Here is a 16140-nt window from a genome sequence, read left to right as displayed (position 1 = left end):
GAAGTACTTGGTCGACTGGATGAAGATTCTAAAGAAAAATCAACGGCGGTTATATTTGTTAAACGATGTCTTGATCTAGTTACAGGTGGTGAACGTACAAACGGTGGTGAACGTCTTGCTCGGTGCATTCACAGAATATCCTATTAGTTTTAAAAAGGAAAGAAAAATTATAATAAGTTATCCAATCAATAGACTTTTCTGATTTTGCCCACGTTTCGAATAGCCAAAAGATGCAGCAGAGGGGCAGGATTCGTTTGGTCTCAATATAATTGAGGACTGTTTGGCTCCAATAACCCGGTCCACGTACAAATCCAACTATTACTACGAACCAGAAAATTTTGATGTCTATCAATTTAACCACTTAAAATAAATTTTCGTAATTTTAAGAAATTTAGATAAGAAGTAGAATAAAAATCTATGTCCTAAAAAACTAGAATAGCGAGAAATAAGAAAGACAAAGAGTTCGTCGCAAAATGTCGAAAAAGAAATGGTTGAAAAATAAAAGGTGACGGAAAAATAAAAGAAACTTATCAAAACTTAAAAAAATACTTAACTAATTTAACCTTATTACTACAACTAACTTAAAATTATAATCGCAAATTGAAATTACTAATTGGAATGATAATTGATACATAGTAAAAAGTCTAAAAATATTAAAGCTTACAAGAAAAACTAAATCCCAAATGGAAATAACTTAAAAAGAAACTAAAACTTAAAAAGGCGTCGCAAAATTCTAAAGCACCTAATTCTTAGTCTAAAGAAAAAGCACTTAAGGAATTCTACGGCATAGCCTAAAAATCTAGGAGTAAAAATAACTATAGTAAAAACTAATTTTAAAATTAAATATGAGCTAAAAATACAAAAGTTACGCTACAACGATTAAAAAGGTACAAAATATAAAAATATACAAAAAGTTGTAAAAATTACAATTTTTATAAAAATATTATTTTTATATTATTTATTTAATAAAAACTACTAATTTTACAATTTTAATAAAACTAATTAAACAAAATACATATATAAAGTAAAAAGTAAAAATAAAACTAAAATTAATAATAATAATAATAATTAAGTAATTAATAATAATAATAATAAATTAAAACCCGTGATTAGGGTTTTGTCCGTGTGTCAGAGGGCCTCCGCGAGTTGCGGTGAATAAAGAGGAAAACCCCGCGAGTCGCGGGGTTCAGGAATTCAGTTGACAGGTTTTGTTTTTTACGCGTTTTTCTTTATTTTTTTTTTTTTTATTTTCTGTTTTCTGTTTTTAATTTAAATAAACGATTTTTAATAAAATTTATATTTTTATAAATTAAAATAAAGATAAAGAAACTTATAAAACTTAAATATTTAACAAAATCCTAAAAATACTTATATTTTTTGTTTTTCTTTTTTTTCTTTTTATGTTTTTCGAATTTTTAAAACGTATTTTTACAAAAACGACTTTTAGTAAACTAAAAAAAAAATCTTTTTTTTTTTTTTTTATATTAGCGTTGCGCTTCCGGCTTTTAAGATGTAAGTCCCCGGCAGCGGCGCCAAAAATACTTGATGTCAAAGCAGAGGGGTATAAAATACTATTAATTTTTAGCAGAAAATACTATTGAATACGATACAATTTTACACAAGATATTTATTTATTTATAGAATGGATATACTTAAACCTTGCTACAACACTTATAGGCAGTGTACCTAATCGTACAGTAGTGTAGTTTTTAGTAAGTCCGGTTCGTTCCACAGGGAGATCTTTAAGCAAAGCTCAACGCTATATTAGTTTACTTTTATTAAAATTACAAATATATATATAAGTAATATTATTATTATAAAGAGGGGTTTTTACCGTTTAATGACCGGTTTGTCGATTTTAAAACTTTAGTCGCAGTTAAAACCTAATGTAAAATATAAAATAAATACAAGACTTTAAATTAAAGCGTAAAGTAAATAACGATAATGAAATTGCGAATAATAAAAATGCGATAAAAATTAAATTGCGATAATTAAAAAGTACGATAATTAAAAGTGCGATAAAATGAAATAACAATAAATAAAAGTGCGATAATTAGAAGTGCAATTAAATATACAATAAAGGAAATAAAATTTGATATAAAAGAATTATGCTTATTTAAACTTCCGTAATCATGATGTTTGACGTGTTGATTTTAGTTTTATGCCCATGGGTTAATTGTCCTTTGTCCTGGATTATTCAATATGTCCGTCTGGTTTTTGTCCATAACAGTCCATCAGTCATAAATATAAATTGCAAGTGTCCTTGTCAAATTATTATTATACCCGAAGATAAATATTCCAACTAATTGGGGATTCGAATTGTAACAAGGTTTTAATACTTTGTTTAATGAATACACCAGGTTATCGACTGCGTGTAAACCAAGGTTTTACTACTTTGTTAACAATTACACCAATTACCCTTGAATGTAATTTCACCCCTGTTTTAATTATTCTAGTGGCTATTAATCCATTCCCGTGTCCGGTTAAATGAACGATTATTCGTACATATAAATACCCCGCCCATCGTGTCCGATCGAGTGTATATGGTAATTTATAGGGACGCCCAATTGTAAATCTTTATATTAACATTAACAAACTTTCATTTAGTTAAACAAATATAAAGCCCATTAATAGCCCATAGCCTAGTTTCCACAAGTGTCGTTCTTTTGTCCAAACCCCAATTATGGTACAAAGCCCAATTACCCAATTTTAGTAATTAGCCCAACATCATGATTACTTCGTTTTAAATAAGCATAATAATAACTTAGCTACGAGACATTAATGTAAAAAGGTTGAACATAACTTACAATGATTAAAAATAGCGTAGCGTTACACGGACAGAATTTCGACTTACACCCTTACAACATTCGCTAACATACCCTTATTATTAGAATTATAATTAAAATTAAAATATAAATTATAAATATAAATATATATTACTCGTATATATTGAGAGAGATGAAAATATTGTGTTTTTTGATCAGAATTCGGGTTGGTTTTATAGCCAGGTTTGATTTTTGGGGCTCCGCGACTCGCGGCAAAAAGCCCTTCAAACTCCGCGAGTCGCGGAGAGGTATTTTCAATTTACTCCCTTGGAGTTTCTGGCTGCCGACAGTTTTAAATATATATATATAATATATATATAATTAATATAATTAATTATATATTATATTATATTTATATATATAGTTAACTTGTAATTTTTAGTCCGTTGCGTCGAGCGTTAAGAATTGACTCTGGTCCCGGTTCCGGATTTTTGAACGTCCTCGCGTACAATTTAATATCTTGTACTTTGCGTTTTGAATCTTGTACTCTTGTGATTTCGAGACGTTTCTTATCAATAATTGGAACCTTTTTGATTGTCTTTTGTTCTTTTGAGCTTTTTGGTCGTTTGCGTCTTCAAATCGTCGAATCTGTCTTTTGTCTTCACCTTTTATTATTTAAACGAATATCACTTGTAAATAGAACAATTGCAACTAAAAGCTTGTCTTTCTTGAGGAATAATGCTATGAAATATATGTTCGTTTTTAGCATTATCAGTGATGATTCGGGGAAAAGCACTACGGGTTATGTTTTCACAATAGGGAAGACGGCGGTTAGTTGGATGTCTCGACTACAAAAGAGTGTTGCTTTATCAACCACCGAAGCCGAATATTTGGCTATTGCAGAAGCTTCTAAAGAGCTTGTTTGGTTGAAAAACTTCTTAGGTGAGTTGGGTAAAAGACAAGACTATTGCGTCTTGAATTGTGATAATCAAAGTGCTGTTCATCTTGGGAAGAATCCGGTGTTTCATAGTCGTACGAAACACATCAAGATAAGGTATCATTTTATTCGACAACATATAAATGATGGTACTTTATTATTGGAGAAAATCCTTGGTACGAAGAATCCTGCTAATATGTTTACTAAGGTTGTTACGACAGAGAAATTGAGGTTTTGTATTACCTCAATTGGTCTTCTAATGAATTGATGAGAGAAGACCCCAACTAGAGAATTTGAGAGTTAATGTTTCAATTCTAACAAGTAGTGTTGAAGACCTTGTATCGAAAGTCTGCTCATCCGAAGTATGTGTTGAGTGTGCGTGTCCCAAATGGAGTTTGGCGGTATAATGGTGGTTTAACGTTCTTGGTTAGATCGTTGATATTTTAGGTTGACGAAGGTTGGGTTTGTTTAAAGTCTCCAAGTGGGAGATTGTTGGAGATATGGAGAACTTTAAACAATTAGAGGGAAGATTCCAGGAAACTCACACGAAACTTCCACGAAGTTGTTAGGAAACTAACATGTAGCCTCCACGAAGTTGTGAAGAAATTCACATGTAGCTTCCACGAAGCTGTCAGGAAACTCACATGTAGCTTCCATGAAGCTGTCAGGAAACTCACATGAAGCTTCAAGGAATTGTTTTTAGCTTACTCCTTAAACCATTCTATAAATAGACCCTTTTGTAACTCATTGTAAACACACCACAAATATTCAGTAAATACATTCTCTAGTTGGTCCGTGGACTAAAGCAATCACAACGATTGCATATAACCACGTTATCTCTTGTGTCGATTTACATTTCTTGCACTTATAATCTTTCGTTCATTAAGTGGGTTAGTAATCTTGTAGAATTACTATCGGTGAGTGATCTTGTTGAATCACTTGCGTTGTTTTGGGTCCTAATATCCTTACAGGAAGTTGGTATTAGATAGTCCGGTTCTTTAGGTGAAACAACAAATTGGTGATAGAGTGAGGTTCCCATAAGCTTATATATGTACATTTCTTTCTATCAGTTTTCGATGTGGGACCATTGTGCATTTTCTTAACCGATTATCTCCAACAATCACTCCTTTAATCGGTTAATCCATGCTGCTTGACGAGCATCGGTGATCATCCTTGCTCTTACTTTCTGCATGCTACTTGCTACATGCTATCGATCACCGAATTTCATCATATTGCGTCCTGTTTAGTTTCTCCCTGCTCCAGCTCTGATACCACGTGTATGATCGTTTTTAGGTCCACCAACATGTACGACATATAAGCTCATGAGTTCCACATTACTTTAAAATCAATTGGTGATAGAGTGAGGTTCCCATAAGCTTATATATGTACATTTCTTTCTATCAGTTTCCGATGTGGGACCATTGTGCATTTCCTTAACCGATTATCTCCAACACTTAGGGTGCGTTTGATCTCAATGATTAAGAAGTGAATTGTTCATAATCTGAATGATTCAGATGTTCTGAATGAATTTAATTTTGAATGACAATAAGCTGTTTGATAATCATTTTTAATAATCAATATGAATGAATTAAATCAACTTGTTATCGTTTAACACTTACAAAAAACTTCAATATACGTATTTGATAAGTGTTCTGGATACGATTTAAGAAGAATATTACATAAAATTTAGCATCTGAATGGTTAAGAGAGTGTTTCATCTCTAAATGTTTCATCACTGAATGCCGATCTATTCAGCACCATATGTCATTCAGAGGTCAGAAACAAAAACGCACTAAATGCTGAATGGTTCAGCATTCAGTGTTGAACCATTTCATTAAAAGGTAAACAAAAGCACCTGTAATTCCCTTATCAGTTTGATAAAACTGAATGAGTTACATCTGAATGGTTCAGACTTCTTATATAAAGTTTGTTTTAAATAAAAATAGGTTGTTTGATAATTATTTTAAATAAAACATTTTAATTGAGTAAAATTTTCTTATTAGCTAGTAACATGAATAAAAAATACAAGACATTTGTTGATTAAACGTTCTGGATATGATTTGAGAAATATATCACAGAAAAATTAAATGTTTATTGGTTAAGAGAGTGTTTCAACTCTGAATGGTTCAACACTAAATTTTGAACCATTCAACACTATATATCATTCAGAGGTCATAAAAAACACACTGAATGCTGAATGGTTCAACATTCAGCGTTGAATCATTCCATTAATAAGCAAACAAACACACCCTAAGTAAACTATGGAGTGTTAAAATACGAGATTTTCTTATTAGAATACATGTAAACTTTTAAGGAAAGATGTCTTCTACAATGAGAATGAGAAGTGTGCATCATCACATACTTCCAAATTTAATTCACGCATTTTTTACGTGTCAACCTTTGCCTTTTGTTTAACATTTTTATGTAAAGGATTAAAGAAGCCAAAAATGCAAAAGTTAAAAGATTGTTAACAGATCTATAACAACTAATAAATTTGAATAGAAATATCTACGGTCGACCTGGTGGTCAAGCCTTGGTATTCACCTTATAACGTGTGACACATTATCTCTCTTGTCTCTCTTGTTTATAAAAGTCATACCATGGAGTCAATTAAAGACTCACCTTTTCACCCTCTTAATCTCTGATATACCAACAATTCGTTCAAGCTTTCGTATCATATTATTTGACTGATTTCTAACCATATAGGTTTTACAAACTAGCATTAATCTGTATAGTAGCATTACTTGTGATCTACTACGAGTGATTAACTTTCTTTTCATTAATCTCCTCTATAGATATAGATAACAATATGGATAATGAAGAGCTATATGGAACAAAAAGAGAATGAAAATTGTTGTTGTTTACTTTTTCTAGTGAATGAATTGACTGAATACCAGCATATTACTACTTTACCCTTAAACATCTTTTACCTCAAAAATCAAAATATTAGATTGAAAATTTAACATTGATAATTGATATATGTGAGCAAAGATATTTACAGAAAATTTCCGTCGGCACATCTAATTCTTTTAAATTGCTTATGAATATTTTTATCTTTTCACAAAATCCTTCATTTTTCAATATTCTTTTCACGAAATCCTTCAAATGTTACCAAAATGATGACGATGGAAGAAAAAACTGCTAGTGATTTATTTGTATTAATCAAAATCAAACAAACACCCACTTTTAAAACAATATCACATGATATCAAAAAAATCACGCATCAAAAGTCATACACTATTGGGTTTGCTTTCATCAAGGTTGTCACTGTAGCCCTATAAACCACCACATCGCTGCCATAATTGACGCAGGTAAACCAAGATTTGTGACTGCGGACATCATTGATGGAGGTCGTCTCCGCTTCACATTGATAACCACCACATCGGTGCCATCATGAACCTGCAACCCACTTTTTTCTTTAACTTGCTCTCTTTTTAGTTTGAACAAAATCGTTCCAGAATTAAAAGAAAAAAACGTGAAAAGTCATTAGATAAGTATATAGAACAATTATTTGAAGTTGATTGTGGAGTGGATGATGGTTGTTACGGGTTAAATGATATAAGAGGAGATGATAAGAGATGAAAGAGAAAATGGGTATTTTAGTTAAATAATATGATTAATCCCATCCATATGGGGAGGACATGGGTTTTCTACATAATCTTGTGATATAGCTTTCCATTTAAATTTAAGTTAAAAAGTAAACAGCTACATTAGATGACCGAATAAGGCAGCTATAACATAAAGCCCATTAATCCATTAGTAAACAGGCCCTAAGTTAATAGTCTTGTACTCGTGATAAGAACACTAGCAGAGTTAGGTGGACTTGAAACATTAAAAGGACAGAAAGATTCACGCTAGTGTGGTTTATTGAAGAACATTTTATGTAATCTGCTCTCTACCATATTTATAGAATCTACAGTGGAGCTAATTCTCAATTGGTGAATTGATTACTGAATTAACAAGGATTAGTTAGTGTCATTTTCAACAACTATAAATCATTATATTTGTTTTCTAATTTGTTTATTTGCTTTCATTATTAAAAGCACAACAAGCTTCACTACAAGAAGTTCAAGTTGAACTTTCTACATATCAAACAAAACCGAAAAGTTTTATAAAAAAATTATGTAACTATTCACATCATCCCTCTATTTACTTACACGATTAATTGTGGCGTCATGTGTGCTAATACGTTTGTGGGGTACATGTCTAAGGCGACGAAGAAGAACAAATAGATAGTGGCGCGTGTAGACGATTCTTTTTGTTTATGGGACTGATCTCATGTCTGGGGGCGGCTCAAAAGTTATTCAGTAACGATCAAGATGGTGATTTGATTGGTGCTTTATCCGGGTTGATACCTAACGTTGGATCCTCAAATAACTTCAAACTCGGGTCCTATAATGTTTACTCTTTCTTTTCAATAGAAAAAAAGTCGGTGAAGTTCGAACATGTGGACGAAAAGCTTTTCAAGCTGATTTCGAATAGTTGAAAAGCTTATCGTGCGACGGACAAACCTGGTTTTTTTTTAGGGTTCAGTGTTCTTGTGGATGTTGTTTCTCTTGTTTCGTTTAGGTTTGGTTTTAGTTGTTTTCGATGCAATGTGCTGATTATTTAGTGTTTGTTTTCTGTGGTTTGTTTATAAGGTTGGACGAGACTCGTGTTTAAATTACTTATTAATTTAGTGTAGTTTAGTGTGTCTGTTCGTTTTCCAGGTACGAGGCTTATCAGTTCTTCTTGTTTTTCTCGGTTTTACTCTCTCATGTTTTATGAAAGTGTCTAGTTTATTAAGTTTTCATTTTATTTTTTCGAATGCTCGTAATAAATAAAAAGAAATTACGGAGTACCTTTTATGGAAGAATTTAAAAAATCGTTTGACTGGAAGCCGCTATCACACATTGACCATATACTTTTGTTTGTTTACCACCGTATAGCCGATCTAAAATAGCTCCATCTAACAACGACGGAACAACCCATGTTCACGACGGAGATTACACATACATATATTTAAGTTCTCCCCCTTTTACATCTTCAATTCAATCGCTAAACCCTAAAAATTTCCCCTTTCCTTCTCAATTCCAATTCAACTCCAAATCCCCACACAATGACACCAACAACGCCCGCCGGCGCCACCAACACCTACACCGCCACCGCCGAAATCCGCCACTCAATTCGCCCCTGGCTCACCGACTTCTTCACATCCTTCACTCTCCCTCTCTCCTTCCCTGATCTCTCCCTCCGTTTCAACCAAAACATCTACACTTACCGCGGCAATTACGTCATCATCTCCTTACTCGTGTTCATCCTAACCCTAATTTTCCGTCCGATCACCGCAGTTGTGTTTCTCATCATAATCGTCTCATGGATCTACCTTTTGATTGCTAGAGACGAGCCGTTGGTGGTTTTCGATTTCGAAATTGGTGATCGGATGATTCTTATTGCGTTAAGTGTGGTTACCATCGTTGCGGTTGCTGTTGCTGGTGTTTGGTGGAACATATTTATATCGAGTTTGATTGCGATTCTGTTGGTTAGCTTACATGCGATTCTGAGGACTAGTGATTTTGATGATCATGAATCTCCTTATGGATCGTTGCTTTCGGGCACTGATGAAGAGCGTGGATCGTATGTACCGGTTTGATGATTGTATTGATTTGTTAAAGAAAATCGGTTTGATTTACAGTCTTAGTGTGTTGCTTTTGGCATCGGTATTAATGTATATGCAGATTGACTGGTTAGTTATGATTGATATCGAACTGCATTTGATTTCTTATCTTGAATATATGATCACTGCTAGAAAACGTTGATCTGTATTGCTGAACTACTCTTAATTTAAGTAGAACATACATTTTTTTATTTTGTTTTCTTCAACCACATTGCTATCTTAGTTTACAGTCGTCGAACGCTCAAAGTTTAATATTTTTATGGCTTTGGTTCACTGATCTCGAGGGTTTTATCGAGCAGTAATCTAAGAAGTTTTGGCTCACTGTTTTTTCTTGTTCCTTGTTTCGGGTCCTTTGTTTGAAGATCTATCGTTCTAGACGAACCAAGTAATGATGGTATTGAAAAAGCCGTTGAATCTTATTTGGTTTAGTTAGATTTTTGAATTATGTTATAGGTTATATAGATTGTGTGATACGGTAAGCAAAACTTGGGTCTAGACCACAGGAAAGCGTAAACCTGAGCCGGTAACAAACTCAAAACGTGTGTTTGTTGTGGTTTAGGTTCTGCTATTTCTAATTTATTTTGGATCAAGTACCAGGCTTATCACTCTTGAGTCTTGACTCCTGATTTTTTTTTGGACAAAAATAACGAAACTCAGAAACGAAGTTGTTTTCAATAGGAAAACGCCCTTAACAAAGAAACGGGGGAAACGGTGAAGCTCGCACCTAAAAGGAACGAACTAAACGAAAACTATCTATAATCGAGTCTTGACTCCTGATGCACACTTTATGAACGATTAGTTTATTCTGGAAATGAACATTTTCATAGAAAGCAACTCTGCATTTTATTTTTTCCTGCTTAGCAATTCATTTCTTGTGTCATAGATACAGTAGACTATATAACAAAGATGTTGCATAACCCAGTTTTCCCTTGGAATAATCGACCTGCAATCAAGTAAAATGAGTTTTCAAACAACATAAATCATTATATCATGACATGACCGCAACTAAAAAAACTAGCAAATATTTAGTACAATATTAATCATGATTCATGATAATGATTACAAACTTTTTAACGACATTTGTTAACTAAGATGAGAAGTCGAACTATACAATAATCATGGATTCAATAAACGAGAGATTAAAACTTAAACTAAACAAACTTCCTTGCATCACCAAGATCAGCAATCTTCAAAACCCCCTGACCCATCATCGTTCTTCAAGCTGAAAACAATAATAGTACGTAAAAATCTGATATGTAGGTTTGGTCGCTACATCTAAATACTAGTAAGCAAGCGTCTTAAATTGTTTTTCAGCATTTTCTGCACCAACCTCAACTTTCAACACTGTTTTTACCATCATATTCTTCAGAGTTTGGTCCAATATTCAAACATATCCAAAGGAGGTAAAAAGCAGCAACTTTAAAGATTAACTTTGTAGATTGAAGAATATAATGTTAATCCGATCCATATGAAATGGAGGTTTTGCATTGACCCATGGACCAGTTGAACCAAATCATCTAATTATTAAGATTACCTAAGACTCGATAGATTTCAGGTTCTGCTGTCACGTGTGCTATTAAAGGGTCACACTAGTTGGTCGAAAGCGTATGTGCTACTAAAGTCATATATGGAAGGTTTGCTATGTCAAAATGAAATAAAAACGACCTTTTGCTTAAATTTATGAGCTAGTCAGACCAAATGCACAAAAACTCCAACAAACAAAATTTGAAATAAGAGACCAGATTTACCTTAACTACTAAACCGGGCCCAAGTGATCTCCTTCTAACCCAACAACAGCCTGAAACTCCTTCTGAGCCTCCATATACTTGACCCCAATCACAACACACCTCACAGTCACATCCTTCTCGATTCTCGACCCCGTCTTTCCATTAAGAAAACAAGAACTTTCCGCTTGCTGAAACTTGTAATCACTCATTTTCTGGTTAGATAGATAAAGGTTCTCAATGGGCCCACATCTCATAAAAACCCCATGCTTTAAAATTTTGTGAACAACTCCTTCCACAACTTCCCCCCGAAAGACCTTGAAGCTCAAGCAAGTAAAGCTGACTGGAAATAGCACGTCACCCGAGTGTTCCCTTACTTTACCTTCTCCAATTTTGTCCAATGTGGTCACTGCAAGAAGGTATCCATAGTCTTTGGTTGCTTTTTTGACTGAGAAATCGTCCAATAAACGAACCAGTATCGCCTTCTGTAACATCAAGCCCTTGATGTCAAGATTTTCGGCTGGTATGACCACGTTCCAGTTCAACTGTACCTTGAGAAACATGATCTGTCTTCATGAAAATATGAAACCAGTATTAGGAACTTACTGGATTTTTGTCGTTAAATAACGAAACAAACATCATGCTATTACTTTAATCATTGAAAGCAGCATATATACACAAAAATAGTGATCATGTAAACAGATTCTAGCTATTTTCAAACAAAGATGTATGCATTTAATCAATCTATCTTTTCTTTACAACCTCAAGAATCATATCTAATCATCAAAACAGCTTTTATATAATCAACATCATTTCTCATGTAAGATGTTCCAAACTCAATCAGCATATACTAGAACTTCAGCTGATAACTTAACCCTTGTGGTATTGTAAATCAAATAATCATCATCCAACAAATAACATAGGATATGTCCCAAATAACATTAATAAACCCTAATTCAGATGACTATGAAGCACACAAAATTAGAAAAATGATATGACTCTATAGACAACAGTAACTTAAGTACATTATAGTTTATACAGTATACTAACGCGTTATACAAAACCAGTCCTGAAACCCTAGTAATCTCACTAATATACAAACTTATAATCGGAGTAGTAATTAAACACAGACTTATTAAAATGATACATAAAACACACATGCAAAGATATATTCTATACGAAAAGTAAAAATTACCATAATTGCCCTAATTTTACAAGTATACAAATACAATACAGAGTACAATTGAAGCACATATTTGACAAAAATGAAAATAAAAAACAAACCGGACAAGAAATTGATACTCCGTAATTAAGTAGGGTGTTGTGTAGGTGTGCCTTTTTCTTTAATCAGCCACTGAATTTGGAGAATCGGCTACTGAATTTGGGGTTTACGAACTGCTTGTAATAGCAGGGATGGTTTAGTACAGCAGTAGGTAGCGTCACGGACATGCGTGGGTTTTTAATATTAACTATAGATTATATTGATTTATATATATATATTTTTATTTTTATTTATTTTTTGTTTGATTTCTACAAATTTATTTATGTTAGTCTATTTTAAGATAGTATTCGGTATAAGTAATAGAGAATAGAGATAGAGATAGAGATAGAGATAGAGATATGTGTGTTAATGCTTTGATTTTTATTTTTATACAGGGTGGTGATTTAATAAACATTTAGTTTTCAATAGGGAGATTAAAAAAATTCATATGAAAATGAAAAAACTCCCTATAAACATGAGGGATGTTCACATGTTTATTCGGTGCGATTTCTTCGATTTTAAAGTCATTCAGAGTAAAATTGAAAATTGAACTAAAACTAAAGTCAAATTTCCTCGAAACTCAGTTGAAAACCAACTGAATTCTCTTCGGTTTCAATTTAAAAAAAAAAAAAAAAAAAAATTCATAACTTAACCAAAGTAATCAAAATTAGACTTTTAGTATCAAAATCATTTTGTGATGTATTTATATTTAACTACGTAGTATATACTAAATGACCCCCGTTAAATCAGTTTACCAAAAAAAACAATTTCGGCCCTCGAACTTTATTCAAAATACAGTTTAACCCCTCGGGGTCAACGTAAATCTAGTATTTTAATTAAAAAACCTTGAACAAACTTCACCCAAATTTTTAACAGGTCATATCTTCTCGTTCGTGACGAGTTAAATTTTTCCGACATCACCGTTCAAATCGAAATAATATGAACACATCTCAACTAACTACACGCGAAACGGACATTTCTTAAAAAACGTTAAATCTTTCCGTCTATCTCTCATACATATACATACACGTACAATAAACAACCCAAACTAATCGCATCATACCGATGGTTCTGTTCCCTTTTTACGCGATTTTTATGCCATAAAAAACGCGCAGTACATCAGGTATATTAGGTACTAACCACTCGTTTTCAAACATACTCGTGGCAACGTGTTTTAAACTCTGTAAATACATAACGCTACGTTAAATATGAATTTGCAACCCGAAAGGCCCCGTCACATCGCGATGGCCGGTATTTTTCTAGTTAAATTAAATAATTTAATATATTATCACTTGAATTCAATTTTAATTTTAACCGAATTCACTATGCTTGGATCAATCCTAATTCAAACATAATAAGGAACTCAAACACACCTTTTGTTCTAGTTCCTTTTTGCATATCATGTTAAGTGTAAACAAGTAAAAAAGATTGCGTAAAGATGAATCGCAACAAATTTATTTTTTAGTTCAGTTGTGTTGTAGTCAACTATGTAGTTGAGTCGTTGGTTAGCGACAGCCTTGCAAAGATATTTTAACTTCGCTATTTAATACAACACTTAGCCTTATATGAAGATCACCTCTCTTATTCAAACTCTTATATGGAGATCGCCTCTCTTATTCGAACTCTTAGATAAATTGAAGCAATCATTTAAAGCTTTCAAACATTTATTTTTTAAATGCCTATGTACCAAGCTGGAAACACCATACTTGAATACAACACCCACCCGATCATATCCACGAAAAGCACGTTCGAGAGGAAACTCATCAACTCAAGCAATACCGAGCAGGAAACCCCATTCATGAATATTTCGAGGGAAGGTAAAACCCTGGCGGGATTCGAACCTGGGTCACCCGCAGGAAGACCTCGAGGTTCAAACTCCCTTGGTACCACTCAAACAAGCACCTCGGTGGTAGCTTTCAAGCATTTATTATTATTATTATTATTTTAACAGCAGTTTGGGATCACACAGGGGACTAAACCACTCACACGATCATCTCCGGCAATTGCATAACCCGCCCCCAACCGATGCCCTACAGGAAACCCGGACTAATCCGAGAGCATTGCCGGTAAAAACCCCTCCCATGTTGCCCCCGCAACGCAATGGGCGAAAGGCAACCTTGGGTGGATTTCAAGATCATCGGGATATCATTGTGTGCACTATTGCCGCCTCAGAAAATCGAACTCCTAACATCTAACAAAGAGGTATGGGTCATTACCATAGGACCAACAACACAATGATAAACATTTATTATTTGTTTGATTTCAAGAGAGATTCTATTATTTAAAATTTATAAACACTAAACTTCTACATATTCATTGTTGTTTACTTTGTAAATTACTCTGAAAGGGTGTGTTTGGATAAAACTAGCTGGAGCTGGAGCTTATGGACTAGGGGTCTGTTTGACGCGTAGCTTATTGGAGCTTATGGAAGCTTATTGGAGCTTGATTTTAATAAGCTCCAAGTCATAAGCTTCGTATGATAGACAAAAAAAGTAGAGCTTATGAAAATCATAAGCTCTGAAAAAATAAGCTACTTGTAGCTTATGAAAAAAAGTAGAGCTTATGAACTGAAAAATAAGCTCTAGCTAGTTTACCAAACATTTATAAAAAACAATAAACTCCAGCTATCAGCTTCAAAAATAAGCTCCAGCTCAAGCTCCTGCTCAAGCTCCTGCTCATAAGCTCCAGCTCCAACTATAAGCTCCGGCTCCAGCTACTTTCGTCCAAACACACCCTAGAGCTGGAGCTGGAGTTTATTTTTAAAGTTGGAAGCTGGAGCTTATTATTTTTTATAAGTGTTTGGTAAACTAGCTGGAACTTATTTTGTAGTTCATAAGCTCTACTTTTTTTCATAAGCTACTAGAAGTAGCTTATTTTTCTAGAGCTTATGATTTTCATAAGCTCTACTTTTTATGTCTACCAAACAAAGCTTATTACTTGAAGCTTATTAAAATTATAAGCTCAATCTCCTATAAGTTTTCATAAGCTCTCATAAGCTCCTCTATCAAATACACCCAAACTCATAAAGGATCTTGAGAGTGATAATGTTCTTTTGTGAAGAACAAAGAAGATAATGTTGTTGGTCAAGATTAATTTATCTTTCAAAGGTTAGAAAGAAAGATAAGTCGTTGTGGAAGTAATTTTGGTGCAATCGCCTCTCAAACGGTTTTAAGAATTCTTACGCCCCGTTTGTTTTTTTTTTCTTATTAAGTTTTTTTTTTTTTTTTTTTTGTGGCTAAAAAACGAAACTCATATAGAAACGAGAGCGTTTTCCAAAAGAAAACGCCATCAACAGAGAATACAAATGACTGGGGGAAAACGGATAGGCTCGCGCCTAAAAAACAACAAACTAAACAATAAAACATCTATAAGCGAGCCTCCCTAACATCCCAATTTTTTTTTACGAACATATTAACGAAAAAAAAACTGAAAATAAACGAAAATACAAGGAACGAAACCAACCGAAGAAAACGCGACGGACCATAACAATCAACCTCGAGGACCCGCCCTTTTCAATTTTCCATTTACCGTCTCTTTCAAAGAGTTTTTTCCGGACCGATTCTCAATCTTGTAAGATAACACGTTAGCAGACTCATGACCCGGTGCGCTCTCCCCGGCCAACTGTGTCATCATATCGTCGAATGCCGTGAAAGTCTCTGCGGACATGTTTCCACACCCAATTTCCAATGAGCCACCATCTCTTCCACCTTGAGGGCCCATAAACAAGTTCTGAATTACGTCCCCATAATCCAAGTCGTCGATGTTATCTTTAAGATTATAAGAACCCGATGTAGAAG

General features: G+C 33.7%; 2 protein-coding genes across 3 annotated transcripts; one reads left to right on the top strand and one right to left on the bottom strand.

Moving 5' to 3' along the window:
* The first annotated feature begins 8626 nt into the window (after nt 1-8626).
* LOC139844021 (PRA1 family protein F2-like) lies at nt 8627-9475 on the top strand. Its single transcript, XM_071834225.1, has one exon. It carries the CDS (start codon nt 8801-8803, stop codon nt 9332-9334), a length of 534 nt encoding a protein of 177 aa, XP_071690326.1. The 5' UTR covers nt 8627-8800; the 3' UTR covers nt 9335-9475.
* Nucleotides 9476-10333: 858 nt separating this feature from the next.
* On the bottom strand, nt 10334-12538 carry LOC139840351 (DNA-directed RNA polymerase V subunit 7-like). 2 transcript variants are annotated; one of them, XM_071830619.1, is made up of 3 exons: nt 12367-12538; nt 11107-11652; nt 10334-10580 (listed from the first exon to the last, which is right to left on the bottom strand). In XM_071830619.1, exon 2 carries the CDS (start codon nt 11643-11645, stop codon nt 11115-11117), a length of 531 nt encoding a protein of 176 aa, XP_071686720.1. In that variant the 5' UTR covers nt 11646-11652; nt 12367-12538; the 3' UTR covers nt 10334-10580; nt 11107-11114. The 2 variants fall into 2 exon arrangements, with proteins under 2 accessions (XP_071686720.1, XP_071686719.1); XM_071830618.1 differs by having other exon boundaries at nt 10335-10580; nt 11107-11648; nt 12367-12537.
* Nucleotides 12539-16140: the final 3602 nt, after the last annotated feature.

Source organism: Rutidosis leptorrhynchoides, chromosome 4 (genome assembly GCF_046630445.1).
Source record: "Rutidosis leptorrhynchoides isolate AG116_Rl617_1_P2 chromosome 4, CSIRO_AGI_Rlap_v1, whole genome shotgun sequence".
In the NCBI taxonomy this organism is placed as follows: Eukaryota; Viridiplantae; Streptophyta; class Magnoliopsida; order Asterales; family Asteraceae; genus Rutidosis; species Rutidosis leptorrhynchoides.
Note: the sequence above shows the minus strand (reverse complement) of the source record. Positions and strands in the feature narration are given on the sequence as shown.